This window comes from Carassius auratus, chromosome 9, assembly GCF_003368295.1.
Source record: "Carassius auratus strain Wakin chromosome 9, ASM336829v1, whole genome shotgun sequence".
Classification (NCBI taxonomy): domain Eukaryota; kingdom Metazoa; phylum Chordata; class Actinopteri; order Cypriniformes; family Cyprinidae; genus Carassius; species Carassius auratus.
Window position 1 is genome coordinate 5,085,652 of NC_039251.1, and position 27,741 is coordinate 5,113,392.

A 27,741-nucleotide genomic window follows, 5' to 3' on the forward strand; every position below is an offset into this window, starting at 1 on the left:
ACAGATGCCACATTCCGGAGATAAACGGGCTGTAAAGTGGAAATAATGCACTCTTGGGCTGTTTAAAGAGCCATTATTACTTAGATAAGTTCAGCCGTAACACACCCCGCAGTCAGACGGGCCAAAGAGCAGATCTCATCAACACCAGTTATATTCAGAGCCAATCAAGCGCTGAATCTGAAGGGTTGTGGATGTTTCTGAGCACATGAATCGGCACAACACTCCATTCATGTCTCTGCTAATGAAACCCTCACACATAGGAGTTGCTGTGGTTTGATTCCCTTCCAAAGTTGTTTCATATCAAAGGCCCTTGACAAGCGACACGGCACCACTTCTTTCCAATGTTTTCCTTTCCTTTGGATCAGAACGTGCGTCCCTCGAGACGAACGGAGGGAACTAATGGCTTAATTTAAAACGCAATAATTTTTACGACGCCAGGCGCACTCGCAGGACTCTCTGACACACCTTTGGCTTCATACGTCCACACATAAATAATTCCACACGCAGCAGATGCTTTCCCGAACAGAGCCGGCCTTTCAGCTCGCAAACGCTGGATTTACAGCCGGGTGTTTCCCTCTGTCCGTTACACAATCACCGATACATAAATACTCTCCAATAAGACAATAAAAACTCCAGAAAGCTTCATTTCACTGTTTTGATGACCTGCACTGACACACTTATTTGGGACTTAAACTTTCCAAGTTTTAAAAAGTGGCTTGGATAAATAAAAGAGACTGATTCTAAAAAACTGATTCTTACTAATTATTTGAGCGACAAACCTGATGATGAACACATTCTCCAGCACTAGATGAGATGAGAGCTTCTTGTTCGAATGGATGGATGGATGGATGGATGGATGGATAAAACAATAGATGGATGTATGGATGGATGGACAGAAGGATGATGGATGGATGGATGGATAAATGGATGGATGGATGGATAAACCAATAGATGGATGTATGGATGGATGGACAGACGGATGATGGATGGATGGATGGATAAATGGATGCATGGATGGATAAACCAATAGATGGATGGATGGATGGATAAAACAATAGATGGATGGATGGATGGATAAAACAATAGATGATGGATGGATAAAACAATAGATGGATGGATGGATGGATAAATGGATGGATGGATGGATAAAACAATAGATGGATGGATGGATGGATGGATGGATGGATAAAACAATAGATGGATGGATGGATGGATGGATAAAACAATAGATGGATGGATGGATAAAACAATAGATGGATGGATGGACGGATGGATGGATAAAACAATAGATGGATGGATGGATGGATGGACAAAACAATAGATGGATGGATGGATGGATGGATGGATGGACAAAACAATAGATGATGGATGGATAAAACAATAGATGGATGGATGGATGGATGGATGGATGGATGGACATATGATGGATGGATGAATAGATAAAATGATAGATAGATGGATGGATGAATGGATGGATAAACAATAGATGGATGGATGGATGGATAAAACAATAGATGGATGGATAAAACAATAGATGGATGGATGGATGGATGGATGGACATATGATGGATGGATGAATAGATTAAATGATAGATAGATAGATGGATGGATGGATGGATGGATAAACAATAGATGGATGATGGATGGATGGATGGACAGACGGTTGATGGATGGACGGATGGATGGACGGATGGATAAAACAATAAATGGATGGATGGATGGATGGATAAAACAATAGATGGATGGAGGGATGGATGGATGGATGTATAAAACAATAGATGGATGGATGGGTGGATGGATGGATGGATGGATGGATAAAACCATAGATGATGGATGGATGGATGGATGGATGGGCGGAAGGAATGATGGACATATGATGGATGGATCAATAGATAAAATGACAGATGGATGGATGGATGAATGGATGGATGGATCTATAAAACAATAGATGGATGATGGATGGATGGATAAAATAATGGATGGATGGAATGATGTATGAGAGAGAGAGAGAGATGATGATGATATATATACAGAACAACAGATGATAGACAGATGGATGATAGAACGAATGAAGGATGAATGGATGGACAGAGAGATAGTTGGACAAATGGATGGATGGACGGATGGATGATCGAACGAAAGAAAGGATGGATGAATGGAATGACAGAGAGATAGATGGACGGATGGATGATGGAGGGATGGATGGAAAAAACAATTGATGGATGAATGAGAAAGAGATGGATAGATGGATAAATGGATAGATGATGGATATACAGAACAACAGGTTTTAGAACGATATCACTAGTTAATCAACTAAAAATAATACTTTTCTTTCTTTTCTATTTTTTGATCATTCCTAAAAAGGCGTTTATTCCCAAGTTTTGTTTCTGAGTGTTCCAGTGTTTCAGTCTCTCAGGCTCTCAGTGAAGGTTGATCTGAGCGATGCAGAGGAACTGAGGGCAGCAGCTCGGCGTGTGACGCTGGCATTTGGTCATCAGGAGAGTTCAGAGGGGGGTGCATGTTTTTGCAGCTGACCAGACCTCCCATTTTCACATGAAAGACCTGCGAACACACACACACACACACACACACACGGCCTCCGGACACTCTTTATGGAGCACCAACAACAATCGCTTTCTATTCCTGGAGCTCCCAGCCAGTTCAACCAGCCCTTTATCAAGCTCAGCCTGTCACGGCACTTCCTGCGCAGACAAAAGACTTCGCCTGCTTTCTCCATACGTCCCTTTTGATGTTAAGAAAGATGTTCCCCTCAAATCATTAACGGCTAGCTGCCAAATGGCAACATCATAAACCGTCACGACTGCATTTATCCTCGGATGCATGTCAGCTTGTTTGGGTAGCATGGTAAGTTTCACGCTTTAGATGCATGCATTAACCTTGAACACACTTGTGTTCATTCAGATGCAAGCGGAGAGGAAACATTAGAAGAAGAAGAGCCTTTCGCTGAGCTCTGAGGAAACTAATACAGTGTAGACGCAGGACTTCTGATAAAACAAGAGCGTAAGAGCAACACAAACCATCACTTTCTAACAAGGAATCATGTGTTTCACTGCATGCTCTCATACGCTGGAGATTACAAGGATCAGCCAAAATGCAATAAAGTCCCAAAAAATGCCTTTTAAACACACATTAAACCAGTTTCAATATCTTACAAGGTACAACCAACAAACAAGAATGCAGCTTGAAAAAGACAAAAAAAAAAAAAAAAAGCTTATTTTTTTGCTTTTTCATTACAATCAAGCACTCTATACTAAATAAATTTAAAAAATACATTTTCAATTTACGTTTATAAGATTATGGGATGGAAATGTGTTTGAATTTAATTTAAGGGGGAAAGCATTTACATTTTTTGACAATTAAGCACTTTATCCTGCACAGATACCATTTTTTGATAGATAGATAAATAAATAAATAAATAATAATTATACAAATAAAACACACACACACACACACACACACACACACACACACATATATATATATATATATATATATATATATATATTTATATAATCTTTCTCCTCTGATTAGAACCATTCAATGTTGTTTTATTTGTAAAGAACCCAGAGTCACTTTACACATCAATCAAGTATGCAATCTGTTTTCTGTGAATATGAATCACTTCTTTAAACCAGATTAACCAGAACAGAACAGATGGACGTTCAGAGCTGAAAACTGATTTCAACACCTCATCAATAAATCACAGTACCAGCAGCCAACCGGATGACCCCGAAAAACATTTCATTAATGAAACTCTAAACATGAAACCTGAATAACCATAATAATAATTAAATGGACTAAATAATTCATCACTATTGACGGATTGAAAACTGACGATATTCCATGGGTCTGTTCCAATATGAACTCAATATTTAAATAAATATTATGTAAAATAAGTATCCCTTTCATATTCTGTCATGAAATAGTTTTATTTCTAGGCCTCTGTAATAATCATCATCAATGTGTCAGGTTCAAACAGTTTTGCCAACAGATAATGTGCACTTAGTTTTTAAACATTAAAATGAATTTAAATAGTGTAAAATAACAATAGGCTAATGTTGTTCATATATTATATAAATAAGAGATTAATCTGATTTCATTTCTGTACATTCCATTTGAACACATGCACTCTTTAAAATAAAGGTTCTTCATTGGCATCAAAGGTTCCACAAAGATCCTTTACATGGAACCTTTTCATTCCACTAAAGGTTAGGTTCTTTACAGTGGAACAAGTTTCCTTTAGATTATAAAACACTAAGAAAAACAAATACTGGTTTAAGAACTGTTCACTGAAAGTTTCATGAAAACAGGTTCTTCTGTGCATCTGTATGAAAACTGCTTTTGAACCTTTATTTTTATGAGCGCGTGGTATATATATCGGTCATTCAAAAGCGCTTATCGGTTGACCATTCAGGCAATAATCCTAATAATAGCCTATTAATAACCAAACATATGGATCTAAATGTCAAGACTGTGTATTCAAAGTCAAAGTTTTATAATGTTGCACTGAAGCTGATGTTGAAGAAGCGCGAGTCTGTGATAATGTCACATTCTGACATACCTGGAAATGTTTGAAAGCGGCAGAAATGCGCGTGATGTGCAGGCTGAGGCATCGCGACGCGCACCTCGCGCGGAACACGCTCGCGCTGAAGAACTCGTCGGCGGGTTTCCTCGCGTCAGCGCTCGCGGCGCTCCACAGCAGCCCTGTAATCCACATGAACGCGAGCATCGCGGAGCTGGTGTCTGCAGCTGAACAGAGAGAGAATGTGTCTGAAGAAGACTGAAGAGAGACTGAAGAAAGTTTCGCGCTGAAGCGGGGCGGAGTCAACGCGCGTCACTGCACGTAGCCCCGCCCCTCCAGACGCAGGTAGAGTATCTTCAGATGATGGACAAAGTTCTGCTTCTTCATGCCATGATCAGTTTTGTGGCATTTTGTTTACATAATATGTCTTCTTTAAGATTTGAAGGAAACAACTAAAATTCACATCAAATTGTTTATTTCATTGCACTTTATCTATTATCCTCCACTTCAGCAGCTTTTGCACATTTTATAGTCTTATTCTCTGTAATTTATAAATGTGAGCAAGGAGCACAAAAGCAGCACAAATATATTTGTAGACATAGACAACAATACATTGTATGGGTCACAATTATATATTTTTTATTTTATGCCAAAATGTTACATGAAGATATTGTGTCAATTCCATGCCATAAATATATCAAAACTTATTTTTTTATTAGTAATATGCATGGCTAAGAACTTCATTTGGACACCTTTAAAGGTGATTTTTCTTTTTTTCTATTTTGTTCCCTCAGATTCTAGATTTTCAAATAGTTGTATCTCAGTCAAGTATTGTCCTCATAACAAACCACACATCAATGGAAAGATTATTGATTCAGCTTTCAGTGAAGTTTTGACCCTTAATTGACCCTTATAACTGAGGTCCAGAGTCTCACACACACACACACAGACACACACACACATTTCACATATATGACAAAATCAAACAAGAATTATGAGCCTGGCTGTTCTGTAAATATATGCAAATTAGTGCATATTTAATTAGATAAACTAAAGTTTGGCATATGTTAGAGCTGCTGAAGTGTAGAAAGCCGGATTCAAGATATGTATTGAAATAGAAATAGATCAAGTGCAATATAATAAACACTTAAATATGTATTCTGCATGTCTTCTTTCCAGTGCATTCAAACACAATGGCTTGCAGTGATTCCAGTGGAAACTTCCCATGTGAGCTTCACACCGTTTTACAAGCATTGCAGACATGTCTAGCATTATTTCTGCTCGCCAGCCACGAGTAGAGTAGCGTGGAAAGAATGACTCCAGCGCTTATTAAAACAACACAAATGCTCCCGAATCCCGCCGGATAGAAATCGCCACGTTAAAAAGCCGCTGAAAAACTTCCCAGAAGGCTTCATAAAACATCATGACTTCACTCTCTCGAAGAAGCAGCAGCGTTTGGTTTGCATCTAATGAGTTTTTATGGGTATTCCTCCTGAACAGAGCAGGACAGAAACTGGGGCTCGTAATCGGTAGGTTTGGCCTGCGACTGCTGCGCCGCGGGCCAGCCGGAGCCCGGCCAAATACTGCAGCGTACTTCTCTAATGAAAGCAGTCAGGACTGGGTTCTCAAGATGCATTGGCCACACGCATCTGCTCAGGCTCCGGTCGCTTAACGTGGCTCAATGCATTCAAACACTGTTTTTAAAAGACAGCACTCAATAAACACATTATTAATTAAGCATATATGTACAGCCAAGCAGATGAATGCAATGCGTTTAATTACGCATTAAGCGATTTCCTCCCATAAGTAAAACACTTAAGGTGGCTTAATGCATTATAACTTTTTTAAATGTCCAAACTCAATAAACATAAATAATAAATCATACTGTGTACATACATACTTTGGTGCATTAAGAAGATCTGTAAAGTTGCAAAGACTAAAGACTCAAATCCAAAGAGATATTCTTAATAAAAATTCAGGCTTGTCCACAACCCTCTAAAATGGCTCGTTTTAACACGCCCACATCTCTACGTCACTATGTGTGAAGATTTGCATAACACCGGCCAAATGTTCACGCATAAAATGAAGGCGCAATATGCAATGTGTAAAAAGACAGTGTAAGTCATTATAATCAGTAATTATGTCCCCACTGGATGCAACAAATGCCTCATTTATTATGGGTTTTACTAGTTTTGTCTCATTGCTTCGGGAGACACCATCACAGTGTTAAGGGGCGTAACATTTCCGTCACATGCTTGAGGCATTCAGCCAATCACAGTGCACTGGATAGCTGACCAATCAGAGCACACCTCACTTTCAGAACGATGAGCTTTGTAAAAGTCGACGTGTTTCAGAAAGGCAGGGTATAGAGGAGAAACATGTACATTATGTGGAAAATAATGTGTTTTTTTTTTATCTTAAACCATGTAAACACATTGCATTACACCAAATACACAACATAATGTGCTTTTTAGCAACGTTGTATGACCCCTTTAAGTGTTTTCCTCCCATAAAAAAAAAAAACATTATTAGGAAAATGCTTAAGTCCAGAAGAATTCTTATTCTGGACTCATCTGCTTGTCTGTACATTATGCTTTATTAATAATGTGTTCACTGGGGTTGGTCCTCTTAAAACACTGTCTTAAGCCACATGAAGTGTTTTTCACATGAAGTGTTTCTGAACGTCTCCTGGTCGTGGGTGTTTTTCTCCATCAGCGGTGGATTGGTTGTGTACGGGAGATCCTCGTCCACTCCTGAACCCTTCAAAGGTGGATGTCTGCGCACCTTGAACGCTCCTGTAATGGTTTAATTAGTTGCTCATTGCAGTCATGTGTTGGCTCAGGTTATGGTGTGTGTTGCGAGCGCATGTGGACAGTGTGCGGTCTCAGGAATCAACTCAAGATTCATGCTTCTGAGATTTAACACAAACAAATAATAAAGTTAATGTGGTGTATATCTGCGAGTCATGAATAAACGCAACAGGTTAGATTTACACAGTAACCAGCTTTATATATTTATCATCAATAAATCCAGTGTTTCAATCTCATACATTTATATGATCGATTAAAGCTTGTTCCACAGCCATTCACAGCAATATCTTAAGTGTTCATACATTTTAAATTACATTTATCATTTTGATGGTGGATTATATCCAGAAAATGATTATGTATTCATGAAATTAAATCATATTCCAGTTTTAAATGTGTTTCTGATTACAGATAGCCTGTGATTACACAATATTAGTTTTTTGTTTTTTACAGTTTTTGAAGGGAGCATTGTTTGCTTTTTGGGTTGAAATAATTTCTTAATGTGATCATATGATGCTGCTTAAAAGAACATTATTTGGTGTATTTGGTGTAATGGAATGTGTTTATGCGGTTTAAGTTTAAAAAATAACATTATTTTCCACAATAAAATACATTATTGTTTCTCCTCTATGCCCCGCCTCCTGAAATGCGTTGATTTTTCACAAAGCTCATCGTTCCGAAGAGAGGTGTGCTCTGATTGGTCAGCTGTCTGGAGCGTTGTGATTGGCCGAATACCTGAAGTGTGTGACGGAAATGTTACGCCCCTCACCATAGGTGATGCCATCTGCTGACGTAATGAGACAAAACCAATAAAACCCATTAGAAACAAAGCATTTGCTACATCCAGTGGAGACATAAATACTGATTATAATAACTTCTACTGTCTTTTTATGCATTGCGTTCTGTATCCCGCTGTGTAAACATAAAACCATGTCTGGAGGAACGACAAAGAACAAGCGCTCGTCTACTCTATTATTTCAGAAGCTTTCGACACAATGCACATTAGCAGCATCTGGTGGTCTGACTTGTTTTCTCCACCGTATCTGACAAATCATCGTGGAGCAGAGGATGTTTTGAAGGAGCTTCATTAGTTTATGTTAAAATGATCTAATCCAAATGCATGGACATTTTTTAATGCATGAGCCTTTAATGTAGGCCTAAAGAGTCACGCATCTCTGCATCTGATGACGTGAGCCGGCGGTGCACAGCTGAAGTCAAAGGTGGGACTCTGGCTCTCCACATCAACACTGACCCTGAGTCTCGCCTGGAAACAGCTGTTTACATCTGTGTAAATATGAAACACTCTTTCCCTTCAACAACTGACGCTTATGAGCCAGTCAGAAACACTCACACATCTCAGACGCCAAGTGTCTGGCCTTGAAAACAGATGAGAGAAAACAGCGTCATGTTAGACGATCCGTGAGAGAAAATCAACACATTTAATTTTCTAATCTATTATTAGTTTCTGTTAAAGAGATTAAAATTCTGTTTAGAAATCAGAGAGTTTGAAATAATTAATTTTTTTAATGTTTTAAAAAAGAACGCCTCTTCTGCTCAGCATTTATTTGATCAGAAATATGGTCAAATAATCTGAAATATTATTATAATCTAAAACATCTGTTTTCTGTGTGAATCTGTGTTAAAGTGTAATTTATTCCTGTGATGCACAGCTGTATTTTCAGCATCATTCCTCCAGTCTTCAGTGTCACATGATCTTCAGAAATCATGAAAATATGATGATTTACTGCTCAAGAAACATTTCTGATTATTACCAATGTTGAACACAGTCGTGTTGATTAATATTTTTGTGGAAACTGTGATACAAAAGTTTGGGGTCTGTAAGATTTACAAAAAAAGATTTACAAAAAAAAACAAGGACACATTAAATTAATCAAATGTGATTTTAAAAACACTGATACACATTTATTTATACAAAAGATTTATAAAAAAAACAAAAAAACAAGTTCAAATAAATGTGAATCCTGAATAAAATGTATCACGCTTTCCACAAAAATATTTTCAACATTGATAATAATAAAATTATCTTAATATAATATAATGTATAATAAAATAATATATCAACAACATGAAACAAGAATGATTATTTGTGTAATATAATTATTTTAAATATTTTATACATAAATTATGAAAACATTAAGGAATACAAATTTATTCAATGCAATATATATATATATATATATATATATATATATATATATATATATATATATATATATATATATATATATATATATATATATACTGCAAATTATTCCAAAGCTAAATGAGTTTCATTTTTGTTTGAGTGAAGTATGTGTTGTGTGTTTAACTGTTCATTTGAGTATTTTGTTTAGTATTTAAGTCTAATTATTGAGGAGGGACTAGAATAATCATTATGAAAATTGCAGAGAACTGGAATTCAAATTGGAGACATAATTCCCCGCAATTTCCATTCCATCTTTTCATGTTTAGCTAAAGGAAGTCGAGGCAATCAAACACAATAACTTTCAACAATAACCTGCAAATGGTCAGCTGTTGAAATAACAGCCATCTGCAGATCAAGTGAAGAACAGAACGACTGAGAGCACAGATGTCCCTCTCCCTCACGCTCCTGGAGGACGCTTAACCTCTCGCCCCGCTCAGACGTCTGCAGCATCTGGAAGGACTTTTCATTCAGAACTCCAGCGTGTGCAAACGCTGCTACCATTAAAGAAGCCAAACGTCACGGATTGAAAGCATTTGAAAGCATCTCAGCACACCCAACCTGAGCAAACACAGCTCACAATGAGGAGCCGAGCAAGTCGCTTCACGTCCAGCCGACGAGAGAGTCTTCATTCTCCTCCATGAGCTCACGTCAGCTCAGATCAAACAGTGATCTTCAGCTAATGCATTGATTTTAAACTGTGCAACTGATGCATCATGACCAATGCTGCTTTTATCTGATCAGAAATACAGTCAAAATGTTGAAATATTATAGAGTATATAGTAAAATAATCAGAAATATTACTTATGAATGCAACATTAACACTAACTTTGCTGTTTATTGATGCAAAGCTGCTTCGAATGGAAGCTTGTTTCTGCCACAGGATGACAAAATGTGACTTTTTATCTTACAGTTCACACTAATTAATTAATTTTTTATAAACACTGAATTTCAAGGGGAGAAAAAAATATAAAAATTGTAAAATACAAACTCTGTATTATGAGAAAAAAGTCATAATTACACTAAGGCTTCCATAAACTATATATATATATATATATATATATATATATATATATATATATATATATATATATATATATATATATATATATATATATATTTAACAATTATTATGATCGACCAATGGAGTGAGGTTGGGGGCGGAGCTACCTGTTTGTTCGACCAATGGCAGATGGAGAAATTGTTTGAAACTTGCTTGGAAACAAACATTAATTTAGCAATCTTAGAATGATTTCTGACTGAAGTAATGATGCTGAAAATACAGCTTTGATCACAGGAATATATTCTATTTTAACATATACTCATACAGAAAACAGCTATTTGAAATTGCAATAATATTTCACATTTTCTCCATTTTTTTCATAATTTTCAGATCAGGATACTCAGCGATACTAATAAACAAACACTATAGTGGGACTTCAGGAAGTGAATGGATGATGTCACATCAAAGAAGGCCTGAGGATGTTGGACAGAAATAACAGTCGTTTATTCTATTCTGAATAGCAGAGAAAGAGCATAAAGCAGGCTGTTTGAATGACGTTCCCAGATGAATCGTTCCCAAACAGACAGGAACATGAATCACAGACACACAATGACACTGGCCCGTATTTGCTCAGCGGGCGTCTGGCCCTTATTTGCTGTGTTCAGGTGACGGGGTGCAGGTGTGCTCATTGTTCGGTCACCTGTGCTGGATCTCAGCGCTCTTCGGCTGAAACAACAAAGCTCTGCGTGTGAAGGAAGTGGAGTCAAGCCCGGGCACAGAAACCCTCTCAATATACTCCATCCCATCCATAAAACTAGATGAAACACTTCAGCAGAGAAGCAGGTCAGCAGCCAAACATCTTACCAGCAACATCTGCCAAAAGAGCTTTTTATGGCCAAGTTTTATTAAGAACACGAACACTACCAATCAATTATATATATATATATATATATATATATATATATATATATATATATAAATAACAAGTCTCTTCTGCTCCCCAAAGCTGCAATTATTTGGTTAAAAAATACAATAAAAATCTGAAATATTATTACAATTTATAACATCTGATTTCTATTTGAATAGATTTTAAAAATGTAGATTATTTACAGCATATTAGTTATATTAAATATTACTTATTTTATATATTTGTATTTATTTAAATCTAATTTGTATTCATTTATGTACTTATTTATTTACTTATTTTAATATATAATATAAAATAAAATGTGTTTAATTAGATCTAAAAATTTAATTTATTTACAGTATATTAATTAGATTAAATATTACTTATTTTATCTATTTTTATTTATTTTAATCTAATTTGTATTAATTTATGCACTTATGTATTACTCATTTATTTACTTATATTAGTATATAATATAATGTAATGTGTTTAATTATTATTTAAATGCATCTTTATTTTATTTAAATTTATTCATTTATTCATTTACTTGTTTATTTATATATTTTATTATATTTGTATTTATTTTAATCGTATTATTTATGTATTTGTTTGCTTTGATATTTATTTACTTATTTTCATACATAATATAATATAATACAATAATATAAAATGCGTTTAATTATTATTTAAATGAATTTTTATTTTATTTACATTTATCTGTTAATTTACCTATTTATTTACCTATTTTATTATATTTTAAATTATTTGAATCTGACTATTTATGTATTTGTTTGCTTGGATATTTATTTACTCATTTTACTTTGCAATTACATTTTAAATATATATTCAGGTAGAAATCAGCTTTTTTTAACTGTAATAATATTTCACAATTCTTACTGTATTTTTGAGCAAATAAATACAGTCTTGGGCAGTAAAACTGAAAATAAAAACTGATTTGAAATATGAACCAGATCTCTAATAGTATCTCAGAATAACTCTGTTCTGTAAATGTCATGAATATCTGAGCGGTCTTTGTTTCTGAAACTGATTTATTCTCGATCAGTATGTGTGCACTTTATAAATATTTCCTCTCTATAAAACAGAGGAGAAAGTCCTTCTATCAGAGTCTGTGTCTGAATGCAGCTCTGTGACGGAGCGAGAGCAAATATAAACTGAACTATTTCTGCTCATGAAGCGTCACATAAAGCATTTCAATACACAATATCTCTTCAGACGGTGGAAAATCCCCACAGAATTCCCAGCATTCCCTGTTCAGAGCTCCACATAAATATCCCAGCCGTCAAAACCGGACACTGAATTTATGATTCAGATCCTGTTGATCTAAAGGCTTACACGCTTAACATGATTTTTGTAGACTATAGCGTCTAAAATTTTTCCTACATTGAAAACATTGAATGAAAAGAAGAAAGGAGTTGACACGCATCATGTCCTCCCTCAATATTGCTGAAGAGAAGATTGCTTTATTTATTATTATTGTGTGAAAGAGTCATGATGAGGAACGAGCTTATTTATTCAAACACTTAATCATTTTCATATTCACCTTATTCTATTTCAGTATGAAAGAGCAACAAGTTAAAAACTTTAGTTTAAATATTAACCATTTATTTATTTATTCATTCATTTTACTATTTTTTTATTTAAATCTATTTTCCTTAAATTAAAATAGCTTAAAATTACTTATGTAATTCTATTTTTATTTATTTTAATCAAATATGTATTTACTCATCTCTATGTGTTTATTTAACTTTGTTTTTGTTTATTTTAATTCGTTGTTTAATTTTTAATTTGTTTATTTTAATTATTTAATTTTAATTTTATTTCAATGTGTTTACTTATTTATTTAATTATTAATTTATTATATTAATTTAGTCTATTTTCTGTTTATTTTATCCTATTTTTATTTTAATCAATTTTTTTAATTTACAAATATTTACATATTTTTCATTTTATTTTAATCTAATTTATTACTCATCTTTGAATCTATCTATTTATTTATTTAACTGGTTCTATTAATTTATTATTCATCCATTATTTACTTATTTTAATCTATTTCTATCTATCTTAATCTCATTCGTATTTGTTTTCTTGCTTACTTGTTTATTATAATCTATTACTTCAGAAACGTTTTAAACGCTATCTAATTGTGTGTTATGCTGTGATCAGTAGGTGGCGCTGTGTCCCATCATTTACAGCTTCATCTCCTCATAGACACACACACACACACACACACACACACACAAACCTCAGAATGAGATGACATGTATTACATTTCCAGCAGCATCTGATATTCAATTATTAACTATAAAACTACACACTACTGGGCTAAGTTTTGGAATAATTAAAGTTTTTTTTTTTAATGTTTTTAAAAATTATTTTAATTTAATTTTTCAAGATTCACAGATGAACAGAAAGCTCAAAAGAACAGCATTTATTTGAAATATATATATATTTTTTTTTTGTTGTTGTTGTTTCATTACTCACGTCTTTACGGTCAATTATGATCAGTTTAATGCAATATTTGTTTAATCTAATTTGTATTTATTAATTCATTTATTTACTTTAGCTTATTTTAATCTATTTATTTATTTGCTTATTCATAAAATAATGTAATATATATTTTATGTTGTACTGAATATCGTTTAATAGTTTAATATTTTAATAATAAATATTTATTAATATAATTTACTTGTTTTAATCTATTTTTAGTTAAATACAACACCCATTTATATAAACAACAATTTTATTAATTTTTATTATATTTAAATTTGTTTACATATTTATTTACTTTATTTAATTTTTATTTATTTTAATCTAGCATTTATTTATTTTTATTCATGTAATCGCTTTATTTTTATTTGAAATCTATATTTTATTTAAAATTGTTCATTTGTTATTTACTGGTTTTAATCTATTTTTAATTTGCTTATTTTATTTTTATTTTTATATTTTACCTTTTAACTATAACTATACACGAAGGTCAGAAATATTTCTAAACACAAACTGGATCTGTGCTAACAATCAAGCTGGTAAAAGAAAAGAGTAAAAAATAAACCCGGGACAATCTTCCTAAAACATACGTCTGCAGGAGCCTCGATGATTATAAATATGTTTTATATTTATCACAGTATAATTTCCTCAAGCCTCGTGTTTTCAACTCCATATTTATACTGAAAATAAAAGTAGCTGTGATCTTATTCTAGTTAGCGGCTCTGAAATCGAGTGACAGCTGAATGTCTTCACACACAAAGTGCTTCATATGCAAACACAGTTTAGATTAACACTCATATAACTGTATTGTCTGTGTGAGAGGAATCAAACAATCAAATCCTGCGATCGTTTACTCTTCCTCAGCCTGAAAAAGTTTTTTTTTTTTTTTTTTTGCCTGCAGGCCCCCTCTAGTTGTTATGCAGGTGAATCACTAAATTAAACTAATTAATGTTAATATATTTTAACTTCATCTTTGAGTAAGTTTTTTTTTTTTTGCACATTTAAGTATGTTACAGTTAAAGTACAGTACAGTTTTGTAACTTTTGTTACATAATTACATTTTAATTTAAACTTTTTTTTTCATTTACCTGTGTATGTAAGCACAGTTGTAGTGTTAATGTTCAAACTGTATTTACCATGGTAAAGTGTCTGACAACAATTAATATTCTTATTAGAATAAAACTGCCTCATTTTTTTAACTGTAGACCTGTAGCTGAATAGTTTGGTCTACTACGCTGCTGAAATGTAATGTTGGTCATTATGGTGCAACTTAATATTTAATAACAAATATTTTCTGAAGTGGTACTTGGTATAAAAAGTTTGAGAACCAGTGGTTTAAAGAAATGGTATAATATGAAATCCTGCTTTTTAAGAACTTTTCAGTAAACCATTTCTTCTTTCCCCTTGTAGAGTCATCGAGGATCCAGCTTGTTCTTTAAACATTGGTAAGAAATTGTTCATCTGCTTCATTGCACTGTCACTTCTGCTAGAGATGCTTTGACCTTTTGTGATAGGTTTTGGTTGTGCTTAGTTTAATAAAAATGTACTGAATTTGATTTGACTTGTTTTACTACACTGTAATGTTAGTGTTCTGATTAAAACAGTGTAACTGGGGGCTCTGAAAACACTGCTTGTGAATAATTTGTTAATATTGTACATTTTCATCTGAATACATTAAATAAGTGTTTAATGAATAGTGTTGTCCACTTTGTTTCCAACCTCACTGTTACTGAACTGTAAAGTGAAAATATTGTGTGATTTATTTTGCATTCAGTTTTCATTTAAATATATTTCACAATATCAAAGTTATTGTCAAACATTGTGAACATACCTAAACTCACTGGTTAAATCTTATGTGCCCTCCAGAAGTTTGCACTCTGCAAGTGAACGACGCTTTGTGGTGCCATCCCAAAGAGGTTCAAAATCACTCTCAAGGACCTTTTCCTGGACTGTGTCCAGCTGCTGGAATCACCTCCCAATCTCAATCCGAACTGAGTGTTTACTCATTTTCAAGAAACATCTTAAGACTCATCTTTTTCACCAGAACTTAACCAACTAATGCTAGCACTTTTCCTTCTTTTCTTGTCTTTTTTATATATATATATATATATATATATTAAAAAAAAAAAAACCTGGCTATGCGTTCTGTACTAGCCTAACTGAGACTTGTCATGGCACTTGTATACTGTTGTTGTTCGCTTGTACACCTGACTGCTTCTGTTGTTCTTATTTGTAAGTCACTTTGGATAAAATCGTCTGTTAAATGATTAAATGTAAATGTTTATACAGGACGGTACAGAAAGTGCACAAGTGGGAGAGAGTGGAGGGGACGGCGTCAGAATGGACCTAGCACTGGGACACTTTCAAGGATCACCCGAAGCACAACCACACTGTATACACTAAGGCTGCTGGTTCTAACCTTTTAGAGTGCCCTGCGGTAGAAATCTCATTCTGCATTCCCCACGGTAAAGAAGACACAGTCCAGGGGGGTTCCCATTAGAAATCAACTGGTTGAAGGTTCCCTTCTCGCACTGTTCAACACATTTTCACTGCACAAATGTACACAACTCTTGTAATGAGACACATTACTAAAACATGTTTTTGACAGAAACTGTAGTTTTCCACCAAAATAAAAGATCCACTGGTTTCAGTCATAAAGGTACAAGGGTTTGTCTTGTAAGTGCTGCAAAAAAATATGCATTTATGTGCCAAATTATTTCACAAAAACCTTTAAATATTATTGTACTTGGATTGTTCTACTACATGTTTTTAGCATTACCTCCATGCATACTCTGCATAATAAAGTGTGGCATTATTTTCATCTGTTTCCAAAATGTAACTGCTGTTTGACAATTTTGAGCATGTGGTAGTTTATTGAAGTTGTTTGTAAAGCCATTGCTGCCAGTCATTAGATTTTTAGACTTGCATGTACATTGTTGATCTAAATGCCAACTAGGATCGAGGTGTATTTACACACGGTGCAAGGTACGACGGGGACACAACGTCGTGTTATCAACGCTGATTAACTTTTCAAAATCAACACCTCATTCAGCTTTCATCCCAGGGCTGCTGCACGACCCTAATTCACCCATAATGCAGGTAAGACGGTGAAACAGCGTCGCGATTTCAACGGTGAATCCACGTCGTGATTTCAACGTTGATCCAATTTGCAAAATCGAAAGGTTTTTCAACGTGGATTCAACGTCGGGAGTTCAACAGTGAATCAGCGTTGTGATTTCAACCGTACATCAACGTCACGATTTCAACGGTGAATCAACGTCGTGATTTCAACGTTGATCCAATTTGCAAAATCGAAAGGTTTTTCAACGTTGATTCAACCATGGTACCTGACGTTGTTTCAACGTTGAATCAACGTTGAAATGCCGGCTGGGTCCGTTGATTCATATCGGCACTTTGGAGCCTGTTCGCGACTCGTTGATTCAGATCGGCACTTCGGAGCCTGTTCGCGACTCGGTTGATTCAGATCAGCACTTCGGAGCCTGTTCGCGACTCGGTTGATTCAGATCGGCACTTCGGAGCCTGTTCGCGACTCGGTTGATTCAGATCGGCACTTCGGAGCCTGTTCGCGACTCCGTTGATTCAGATCGGCACTTCGGAGCCTGTTCGCGACACTGTTGATTCAGATCGGCACTTCGGATCGGCACTTCGGAGCCTGTTCGCGACTCCGTTGATTCATATCGGCACTTCGGAGCCTGTTCGCGACTCCGTTGATTCAGATCGGCACTTCGGAGCCTGTTCGCGACTCGGTTGATTCAGATCGGCACTTCGGAGCCTGTTCGCGACTCCGTTGATTCATATCGGCACTTCGGAGCCTGTTCGCGACTCGGTTGATTCAGATCGGCACTTCGGAGCCTGTTCGCGACTCGGTTGATTCAGATCGGCACTTCGGAGCCTGTTCATGACTCGGTTGATTCAGATCGGCACTGTTGGACGCATATACAGCGTTACTTATTATAGATTTACTATTATTCTATATTCTTTATATTAAATAAAATTTTAGCATCCAGATACTTCGGGAACATGGAAACATTTGGATTCGTGCCGAATGAGAGAGGTAGGCGTCAGCTTCTGCTTACATTAATTTGTTTTTGGATTGTGGTTTTTATAGCCTAAACTTTAGAGGTTTTGATTTGATTTGAAAAAAATTATAAAATTAAATCGAGTTTAAATGTCAGGAGTTCCTGTCAGGACGAAAGTAACAGTTGTTACTTTTGTCCCGCTACAGTCACAAAAAGTATTTATTTTGTTCCAGTGCAAGCTATATTGTGAATTTCTGTGAAAACAAGAGGAAGAGCATCATTATCTGTGGTGAAGAAGAACACCATGACCTTCATCAAATTAAAATCTCTCGTGTTTGTGTCCGAGTCGAATGGTGGCAGGTAAAAGAAAAGAGTAAAAAATAAACCCTGGACAATCTTCCTAAAACATACGTCTGCAGGAGCCTCGATGATTATAAATATGTTTTATATTTATCACAGTATAATTTCATCAAGCCTCGTGTTTTCAACTCCATATTTATACTGAAAATAAAAGTAGCTGTGATCTTATTCTAGTTAGCGGCTCTGAAATCGAGTGACAGCTGATTGGTTGATTCACAAATGTCTTTACACACAAAGTGCTTCATATTCAAACACAGTTTAGATTAACACTCATATAACTGTATTGTCTGTGTGAGAGGAATCAAACAATCAAATCCTGCGATCGTTTACTCTTCCTCAGCCTGAAAAAGGTTTTTTTTTTTTTTTTTGCCTGCTGAGCACTAAAGAAGATGTTTTTTTGAGAGCAAACAGTTGACGGCACCCATTGACTTCTATGCTACAGGAAGAAATACTATGGAAGTGAATGGGTACCATCAACCGTTTGGTGTTAAAAGCATCATTTTTTTAGCATTCAGCAGAAGACAGAAACTCGTACAAAAAATATATATAATTTTTACATTTTATTTAAAAAAAAAAAATATGTACAATAAGCACACACAGCTGTGAACTCAGTCAAGTCTCAATGACAATGCACCGCCTTCAGAAGACATATATAGACTAATTTTCCTTTGAACATGAAATAAATCCAGGTTTATTATTATTAGGCCTATAATTAATTAGGCTATAGTACTATAGCCTAATAGGTATATTTTTTTTATTTACATTTTTACTTTATTTCTATGTTCTATGAGTTCCTTGTTCGTTCCTTTCATCCATTTAATTAAACGAATAAAACGAAACATTTGTTTCTTTTTAAAATTTATATTCAACAGGGGAGCAATTGAAAAAATAACAGAGTAGCAGGCAGAATATGCAATGCATTTCAAAAACAAAAAACAGTATAGGCTACTTTACCCGTGGGATTTTGCAGGCGGTAGCGGGACGAAACTTGATCGTTTGCGGGCAGGAGCTGGAGAAAATAACATATGTTTTTGCGGGAGCGGGATAAAATCTTGCGGGAGCGGGACGGAAAAATCCCGCGCAGGTCTCTACACTCAAGCGCCAGCATGCTTAGCCTTTACCTGCCCAACCGAGGACCGCAGCTCTCCTTTGATTATTTTGAACAATAATAAATTAAGTACCTGAAGCTGACAATGAAGTAAATGTATAATAATTAGCACAGATGATTAATTTAGCGATGTAAACGCGCGTGTGAGGGGCGGAGACGCGCCGCGGAGTGTCAGACGCGCGTGAGGACCAAACACAGCAGAATGGTAGGAAACTTCACTCCTCTTATTATTTCTCTTTTACTATAGCGATTTATTTTTAGATACGTGATCTGAGTCTTTCATAGAATTGTTTTATAAACGCAACCTGAAAGTTCCTGTCAGTGTTTAAAAACTAATTATGATTTAATAACGTGTTTAATAAATTTGGTAAGTAGTACGGTATTCAATGTTTCCTTACATAGAGGTCATTAATATAGGCTGAAATATAGTGGTTTTTTTAGGTGATCTTATGGTGCATTGCTCGTTAAAAGTTAGGCTGTTAATATAATATAGAGAAAGACCATTCTTAATTATTTTTACTAAAATGCATTTATTTTTTACATTCTTTGGTCGAAGTTTTCAGATCGGCACTTCGGAGCCTGTTCGCGACTCCATTGATTCAGATCGGCACTTCGGAGCCTGTTCGAGACTCGGTTGATTCAGATCGGCACTTCGGAGCCTGTTCGCGACTCGGTTGATTCAGATCGGCACTTCGGAGCCTGTTCACGACTTGGTTGATTCAGATCGGCACTTCGGAGCCTGTTCGCGACTCGGTTGATTCAGATCGGCACTTCGGAGCCTGTTCGAGACTCGGTTGATTCAGATCGGCACTTCGGAGCCTGTTCGAGACTCGGTTGATTCAGATCGGCACTTCGGAGCCTGTTCGCGACTCGGTTGATTCAGATCGGCACTTCGGAGCCTGTTCGCGACTCCGTTGATTCAGATCGGCACTTCGGAGCCTGTTCGCGACTCGGTTGATTCAGATCGGCACTTCGGAGCCTGTTCACGACTTGGTTGATTCAGATCGGCACTGTTGGACGCATATACAGCGTTACTTATTATAGATTTACTATTATTCTATATTCTTTATATTAAATAAAATTTTAGCATCCAGATACTTCGGGAACATGGAAACATTTGGATTCGTGCCGAATGAGAGAGGTAGGCGTCAGCTTCTGCTTACATTAATTTGTTTTTGGATTGTGGTTTTTATAGCCAAAACTTTGGAGGTTTTGATTTGAAGAGAAACTAATAACTAATAACATTTTTCTTTACACTACAGGCATTTTAGCCTTCATTATTTCGGAAAGTAATAGGGCTAATAAAATGCAATGTGAGCCGCAACTTACGTTTTTTTTTTTTTTTTTTTTTACTGTACTCTCAAAACGCAATCTTATACAAGTGTTTTTTTTAACAATGCAGCAAACATTTTTTAAATATCTTAAAAATACTTTTAAAGTGTTGATAGATTTAAAAAAAAGATCTGTATTTTTTTCCTTTTTTGAATAAGCAAAATGCTATACTTTATTATTATTATTAAATTATTATTATTAGGCAAATTATAGGCAAATAATATTGTTTTTTAAAAATAACGTTCTTCCTCCCGAACCGGTTTCGGAACGGTAATAATATCAGAGGAACGCAGAACAGAAACGTTAAAATATCGATTCTGCTCGAGGTGAACCGATAGATTTTTTTTTTTTTTTTCGTTTTCAAGCCCTGCACACAGTTAAACTTTTATTCCTAACTAGTAATTCCCAAAGCAACCAACTATGTGTCATTGTTGTTAACTAAGACTGAAACTACTAAAAACTGTTTTCTGTAATTGAAATAAAGCTAAAGTAAAATGAGATTAATTGTGTAAGCTACTAAATATTGTAGAAACTTAATTTCCTGTAAAGTTGTTTTGCAATGATTTGAAAAAGTAAAAAGCACTATAAATTAAATGAAAACAGTAAAGTAGTAACTTTTTACAAAAAAGTTGAAATGCTAAAATTATTAAAACTGACATAAACCTAAAGGCTAAAAAAAGAAAAGAAAAAAGAACTAATTCCTAAACCTCAAACTGCAACGATGAGGCTAAAAGCTATGCTATGTGTCACTCTGAGTAAGTGCTGTAACAGTTTATAAAGATCAATTGATGTTGCCAGAACCGTGTGTGTGTGTCCACCTGGATGTTCCCGTGTTTGGCTCCTGGGATGATCTGAATCCTCTCAAAGTCCCTCCCCAGGATGATGATGTCACAGTCAGAGTAGTACGCCTGTCCCACGAGCCCCGGACAAAACAACACACACAGTCTGACACTGATAATCACAGAGAGTTCGACAGATCATCTGAATGTAATGTTTTGCTACATTTCTATTTGTTTTTTAAAATCGATGAATCAGAGTTTTAAATGCTTTAATTTACCCTTAATAATCTCTGCTGCTGCTGTTACACTCACAGTCACGAACACCTTGAATCATCTGGACTTTTTGAGTCAAATATTTTGGCAAAATTATTTAGCATTTTTATTTTATATTATTTCTTAACATATCAGACAATATCTGCCTTCATTTTTCATGCATCTTGTTTATTCTCGCTTATAAACTTTTTGTTGCTCTTTTTGTTGTGTTGTTTTTTATCCTCATTTGTAAATCGCTTTGGATAAAAGCGTCTGCTAAATGAATAAATGTAAATGTAAACTTATCAAATTATAGCTTCGTTTCCTTACATGAATATCGAAATATTCAACTCAAACACTTGTATGATGCAGTATTAGAATTAGAATTTAATTTGGGGTCCTGAAATACCATGAACACTGCACAGCGGTTAAGATGACCATTGCTACAAAAAAAAAAAAAAAAAGAAGAAAACAAAATAGAAACTCATCCTATTTTGTTTTAATTTTCCCTCACTAAATTATTCAGTTACCGATGCTATGGACTGTGGGATTACTAACAGGCTATTAACAAAAATCTGTCTCTAAACCTCTTTTCTCTTTATTAAAAGTTGATCTAGACAAGTACATGAAAAATCAAAAGGCCGCTCGAAAGGCCTGGGCATGTTCAAGTTCAAAACGGTGCGCAACGTTTTGCTACGGTTTCCGTGTTGAACGTCTTGCATCATCTCTTACAAAGAGTTTTTCTGAAAAAATGGTACTTTCGCCCCTGCTCTCCCCTAACTTATATTAAAAGCTTCGGCAACTATAGACATTAATCAAATAAAGTATGTTTTATTTGTATTGTTAGATGTATCAAATATTATACATTATACATTTAATGTAGCACATGGTAGCAGTTATGCTAACAGTGGAGCAGGTTAGTGAAGCAGTGTTTTAACAATTTTTGCCATCTCGCTTTTATACTGCTCTCTTTCTGGCTTAGTCACACAAAATTAACAAAGGCATTTAAACTCATCCTATTCTGTTTCAAAAATTTGTCTCTAAACCTCTTTTCTCTTTAATAAAACTTGATCTAATAGCCTACATGATAGAATCAATTTTCGTTTTGCGAACTCTGAAACCCCGATCAAATGATTCGTGAAACGCACTTCGGAGTCCAGAGCTGAATCAAATGTTTAGCGAAATCGCTCTGAATCCAGATCTCAAGTTATTTTCCAGTGAAAGCTCTATAACGTTCATTCGCTTGCCGAAAAATGGGGAGACCAAAAGTATTCAGATGTGTATAGTATGCCTTTGTGTTCTAATAATAAAAAAAAAAAACTATTTATCATTTCATACAGTTTTCCCACAGACGAAAAAAAAAACGTTGAATTTTGACTATACGGCAAGAGGAGGAGGAGACAATTACTGTGAGGAAAGGTACTTTAGTGTGTGCTAAGCACTTCACGGAGGATGAGGTCCGTGTCCAACCGGAGTACGGTCGATCTCGCACCGTGGGCTGTGCCTTCCAGGTTTGCGTGGAAAAGTTGCCTAGACGTTAAATCACGCGTCAAAACGGGATGTTTGTGGTGCAGAGCAGTAAATGTGGAGATGGTGCAGGAGCACGATTACAACAGCCGTCCAGTCCCAGGTGAGTGCAATGTGTTAACTAAAACAATAGCTTATATTAAAAGCTTATCGGCAACTATAGACATTAATCAAATATAGTTTAATATATATAATATATGTTTTATTTGTATTGTTAGATGTAACGTTAAACATTTAATGTAGCACATGGTAGCAGTTATGCTAACAGTCGAGCAGGTTAGTGAAGCGCTGTTTTTATTCTTTTGCCATCACCCTTTTATACTGCTCTCTTTCTGGCTTAAGTCACACAGAATTTAAAAAGACATTTAAAGTTATCAATAAAATCCACAACAATGTAGGAAATACGAGCAGTTGAACAAACATCTGTTGTACAAGCAGAATTCAAATTATTTTATAATGGTTTGTAGGTTATTTAACTTTGAATTGATGACTTGATTGTAATTGATAATTTGATTGTAACTGGTATATTATTGCATAAATGTGATAGTAACTTTCCAAATTAATGAGTTGTTTTTATTAAAGTGTTATGTTTAACACAAAATAATGCATGTGTTGCATTGTTGTTTGCTTTATGTTAATTAAGTGCTCTTGCTGAGGCATGGGAAAAATAAAGGAGCTGGAAAAGACACCTAGTGACATCAGCATCATCTACACACCTGCTAGTGACATCATGCTCCTCCTCACCTTCTAGTGACATCTGCATCATCTACACACCTGCTAGTGACATCAGTAACATCTACACACATGCTAGTGACATCAGCCTCATCTACACACCTGCTAGTGGCATCAGCATCATCCACACACCTGCTAGTGACATCAGCATCATCTACACACCTGCTAGTGACATCAGCATCATCTACACACCTGCTAGTGACATCATGAACATCTACACACCTGCTAGTGACATCAGGAACATCTACACACCTGCTAGTGACATCAGCATCATCTACACACCTGAACATCTACACACCTGCTAGTGACATCAGCATCATCTACACACCTGCTAGTGACATCAGCATCATCTACACACATGCTAGTGACATCAGCATCATCTACACACCTGCTAGTGACATCAGCATCATCTACACACCTGCTAGTGACATCAGCATCATCTACACACATGCTAGTGACATCAGCATCATCTACACACATGCTAGTGACATCAGCATCATCTACACACCTGCTAGTGACATCAGCATCATCTACACACATGCTAGTGACATCAGCATCATCTACACACCTGCTAGTGGCATCAGCATCTTCCACACACCTGCTAGTGACATCATGCTCCTCCTCACCTTCTAGTGGCATCAGCAACATCTACACACATGCTAGTGACATCAGCATTTTTGCTGAATTAAATGCTTAGATTTTATGGGGAACATTTAAGTCAGGAATTGTTTTTATAAAAATCTAACTCTTTACTTTTACTTATGATCTGCAAGATCGTTTCAGATTCTGAACACATCAGAAATCACCAACCCCTCCTGACATATCTTTCCAGTTTGGGGTAGGTATGTTGCAACAATATATCATAAATAACAATAAAATATAATTAATTGAAGCATGACTTATTGGGGTAGCTGTTTTTTCTTGTAATAGAACACTATAGAACTACATTCACTATAGAACAGGAACATCATTTGTTGGTAAATTTTTCATGCCTATTTTCTTCCTAGCAAAAAATTTATGTACATGCCAAAGTAGAATTCAACAACTTTAGCTGTGATCTCTGTGATCAGCTCATCATCTCTCCATACCCTCTCCACATGGAAGTCACCTCTTGAACTTGTCACAAGATCACACCAGGTTAACTAAGCCAGTAACCATCAGCTGACTGAGGAATGCCAATTGTGTTTTTCTTTCTCAGTTTTGCATTATCCCCAATAAACTCAATGTGGGATGCCTCTCCGATTTCTTTCACATCAGGGCACTTAACCTCTACCAGGCCACAGAGAGGTTCTTCATTTGGGTCCACCACTTTGCCCTCTGCACCAAGGTGTGGAGCATCAGGGTGGATGATGAGACCAGATGGAAGAACGTTAACGTCAAAGGTCTCCTCATAGCGTTGAAGAATTTTTAAGTTCCGAGCAAGAATCGAAAATTTGAAATGGACATTAACCGGTTAATAACTTTATTTTATCGTTCCGTTTAATATTTGAAATTTGCTGTCAACCAATCACGAATTCCAGCAGTACAGCATACGCAAGTGTGACTCTGAAGCCAGCCGCTTAAGTGAAATGTCCGCTCAGCTGTGAACTCAGTCAAGTCTCAATGACAATGCACCGCCTTCAGGGCCGGATGACGCAGCGCAAAAAGGGCCTATTCTTTCTAGCCGTTGGTGGATGTGCATTCGACACTCAAGTAGAGACCAGCATTCCTGCGGGAGTACCGCGGGACCCAGCGCAACCGACTGCGTCGCGGGACAATATTTGATTGGTGAATGCAGACTCAGGCGGCAAGATATTATTGTATGCGGGTTGCGGGAAAATGAAGTTATTTGCGGGACTCCCGCAAAGTGGAAATATCTAGTAAAATAAAATTAGCCTACTAAAAGCAACACCATTGGAGAGGGCGCATAAGTAGGCAGAGACGGATTAATCTGAAGCACTCATCAATGAACGACATGCTACTCCTGCACGGACTACATTCAATTTTTTTTTTAAATTCCGTTTATTTTTAATTATTTATTTAGCTAAATATTTAAAATTGGTATATTTTGTTATTGAGGAAAATTATTTTTTTGTTGTTGTTGTTTAATGTTTAAAGAAAAGAAGGCATATATGCAGTATAGACTAATTTTCCTTTGAACATGAAATAAATCCAGGTTTATTATTATTAGGCCTATCATTAGGTATATTTTTTTTATTTTCATTTTTACTTTATTTCTATGTTCTACGAGTTCCTTTTTCGTTCCTTTCATCCATTTAATTAAACAAATAAAACGAAACATTTGTTTCTTTTTAAAATTTATATTCAACAGGGGAGCAATTGAAAAATTAACAGAGTAGCAGGCAGAATATGCAATGCATTTAAAAAACTAAAAACCGTATAGGCTACTTTACCCGTGGGATTTTGCAGGCGGTAGCGGGACGAAACTTGATCGTTTGCGGGCGGGAGCTGGAGAAAATAACATATATTTTTGCGGGAGCGGGACGGGAAAATCCATCCTGCGCAGGTCTCTACACTCAAGCGCCAGCATGCTTAGTCTTTACCTGCCCAACCGAGGACCGCAGCTCTCCTTTGATTATTTTGAACAATAATAAATGAAGTACCTGAAGCTGACAATGAAGTAAATGTATAATAATTAGCACAGATGATTAATTTAGCGATGTAAACGCGCGTGTGAGGGGCGGAGACGCGCCGCGGAGTGTCAGACGCGCGTGAGGACCTAACACAGCAGAACGGTAGGAAACTTCACTCCTCTTATTATTTCTCTTTTCCTATAGCGATTTATTTTTAGATACTTGATCTGAGTCTTTCATAGAATATTTTTATAAACGCAACCTGAAAGTTCCTGTCAGTGTTTAAAAACTAATTATGATTTAATAACGTGTTTTATGAATTTGGTAAGTATGGTAGGCTGTTCAATGTTTCCTTACATAGAGGTTATTAATATAGGCTGAAATATAGGGTTTTTTATAGTTTAAAGGTGATCTTATGGTTCATTGCTCGTTAAAAGTTAGGCTGTTAATATAATATAGAGAAAGACCATTCTTAATTATTTTTACTATATTAAAATGCATTTATTTTTTACATTCTTTGGTCGAAGTTTTCAGATCGGCACTTCGGAGCCTATTCGCGACTCCGTTGATTCAGATCGGCACTTCGTAGCCTGTTCGATTCAGATCGGCACTTCGGAGCCTGTTCGTGACTCCGTTGATTCAGATCGGCACTTCGGAGCCTGTTCGCGACTCCGTTGATTCAGATCGGCACTTCGGAGCCTGTTCGCGACTCGGTTGATTCAGATCGGCACTTCGGAGCCTGTTCGCGACTAGGTTGACTCAGATCGGCACTTCGGAGCCTGTTCGCAACTCGGTTGATTCAGATCGGCACTTCGGAGCCTGTTCGCGACTCCGTTAATTCAGATCGGCACTTCGGAGCCTGGTCGCGACTCGGTTGCTTCAGATCGGCACTTCGGAGCCTGTTCGCAACTCGGTTGATTCAGATCGGCACTTCGGAGCCTGTTCGCAACTCGGTTGATTCAGATCAAATGCATATATGCACATTGTACATTCTTGTACATCTTAATATTTAAGACTACAATTTACATTCATGCACATTATTTTGCGTTCTATATTTAATTCTACAA

General features: G+C 35.9%; 1 protein-coding gene across 1 annotated transcript in view; it reads right to left on the reverse strand.

Annotated features, from left to right (window-relative positions):
* anos1 (anosmin 1) overlaps positions 1-4,805 on the reverse strand; it is a 47,547-nt gene extending 42,742 nt beyond the window's left edge. The window contains exon 1 of the mRNA XM_026271058.1: positions 4,583-4,805. Within this exon, the coding sequence (XP_026126843.1) occupies positions 4,583-4,750 (168 nt within the window). The 5' untranslated portion in view covers positions 4,751-4,805. The remainder of the gene's footprint in view (positions 1-4,582) is intronic.
* Positions 4,806-27,741: the final 22,936 nt, after the last annotated feature.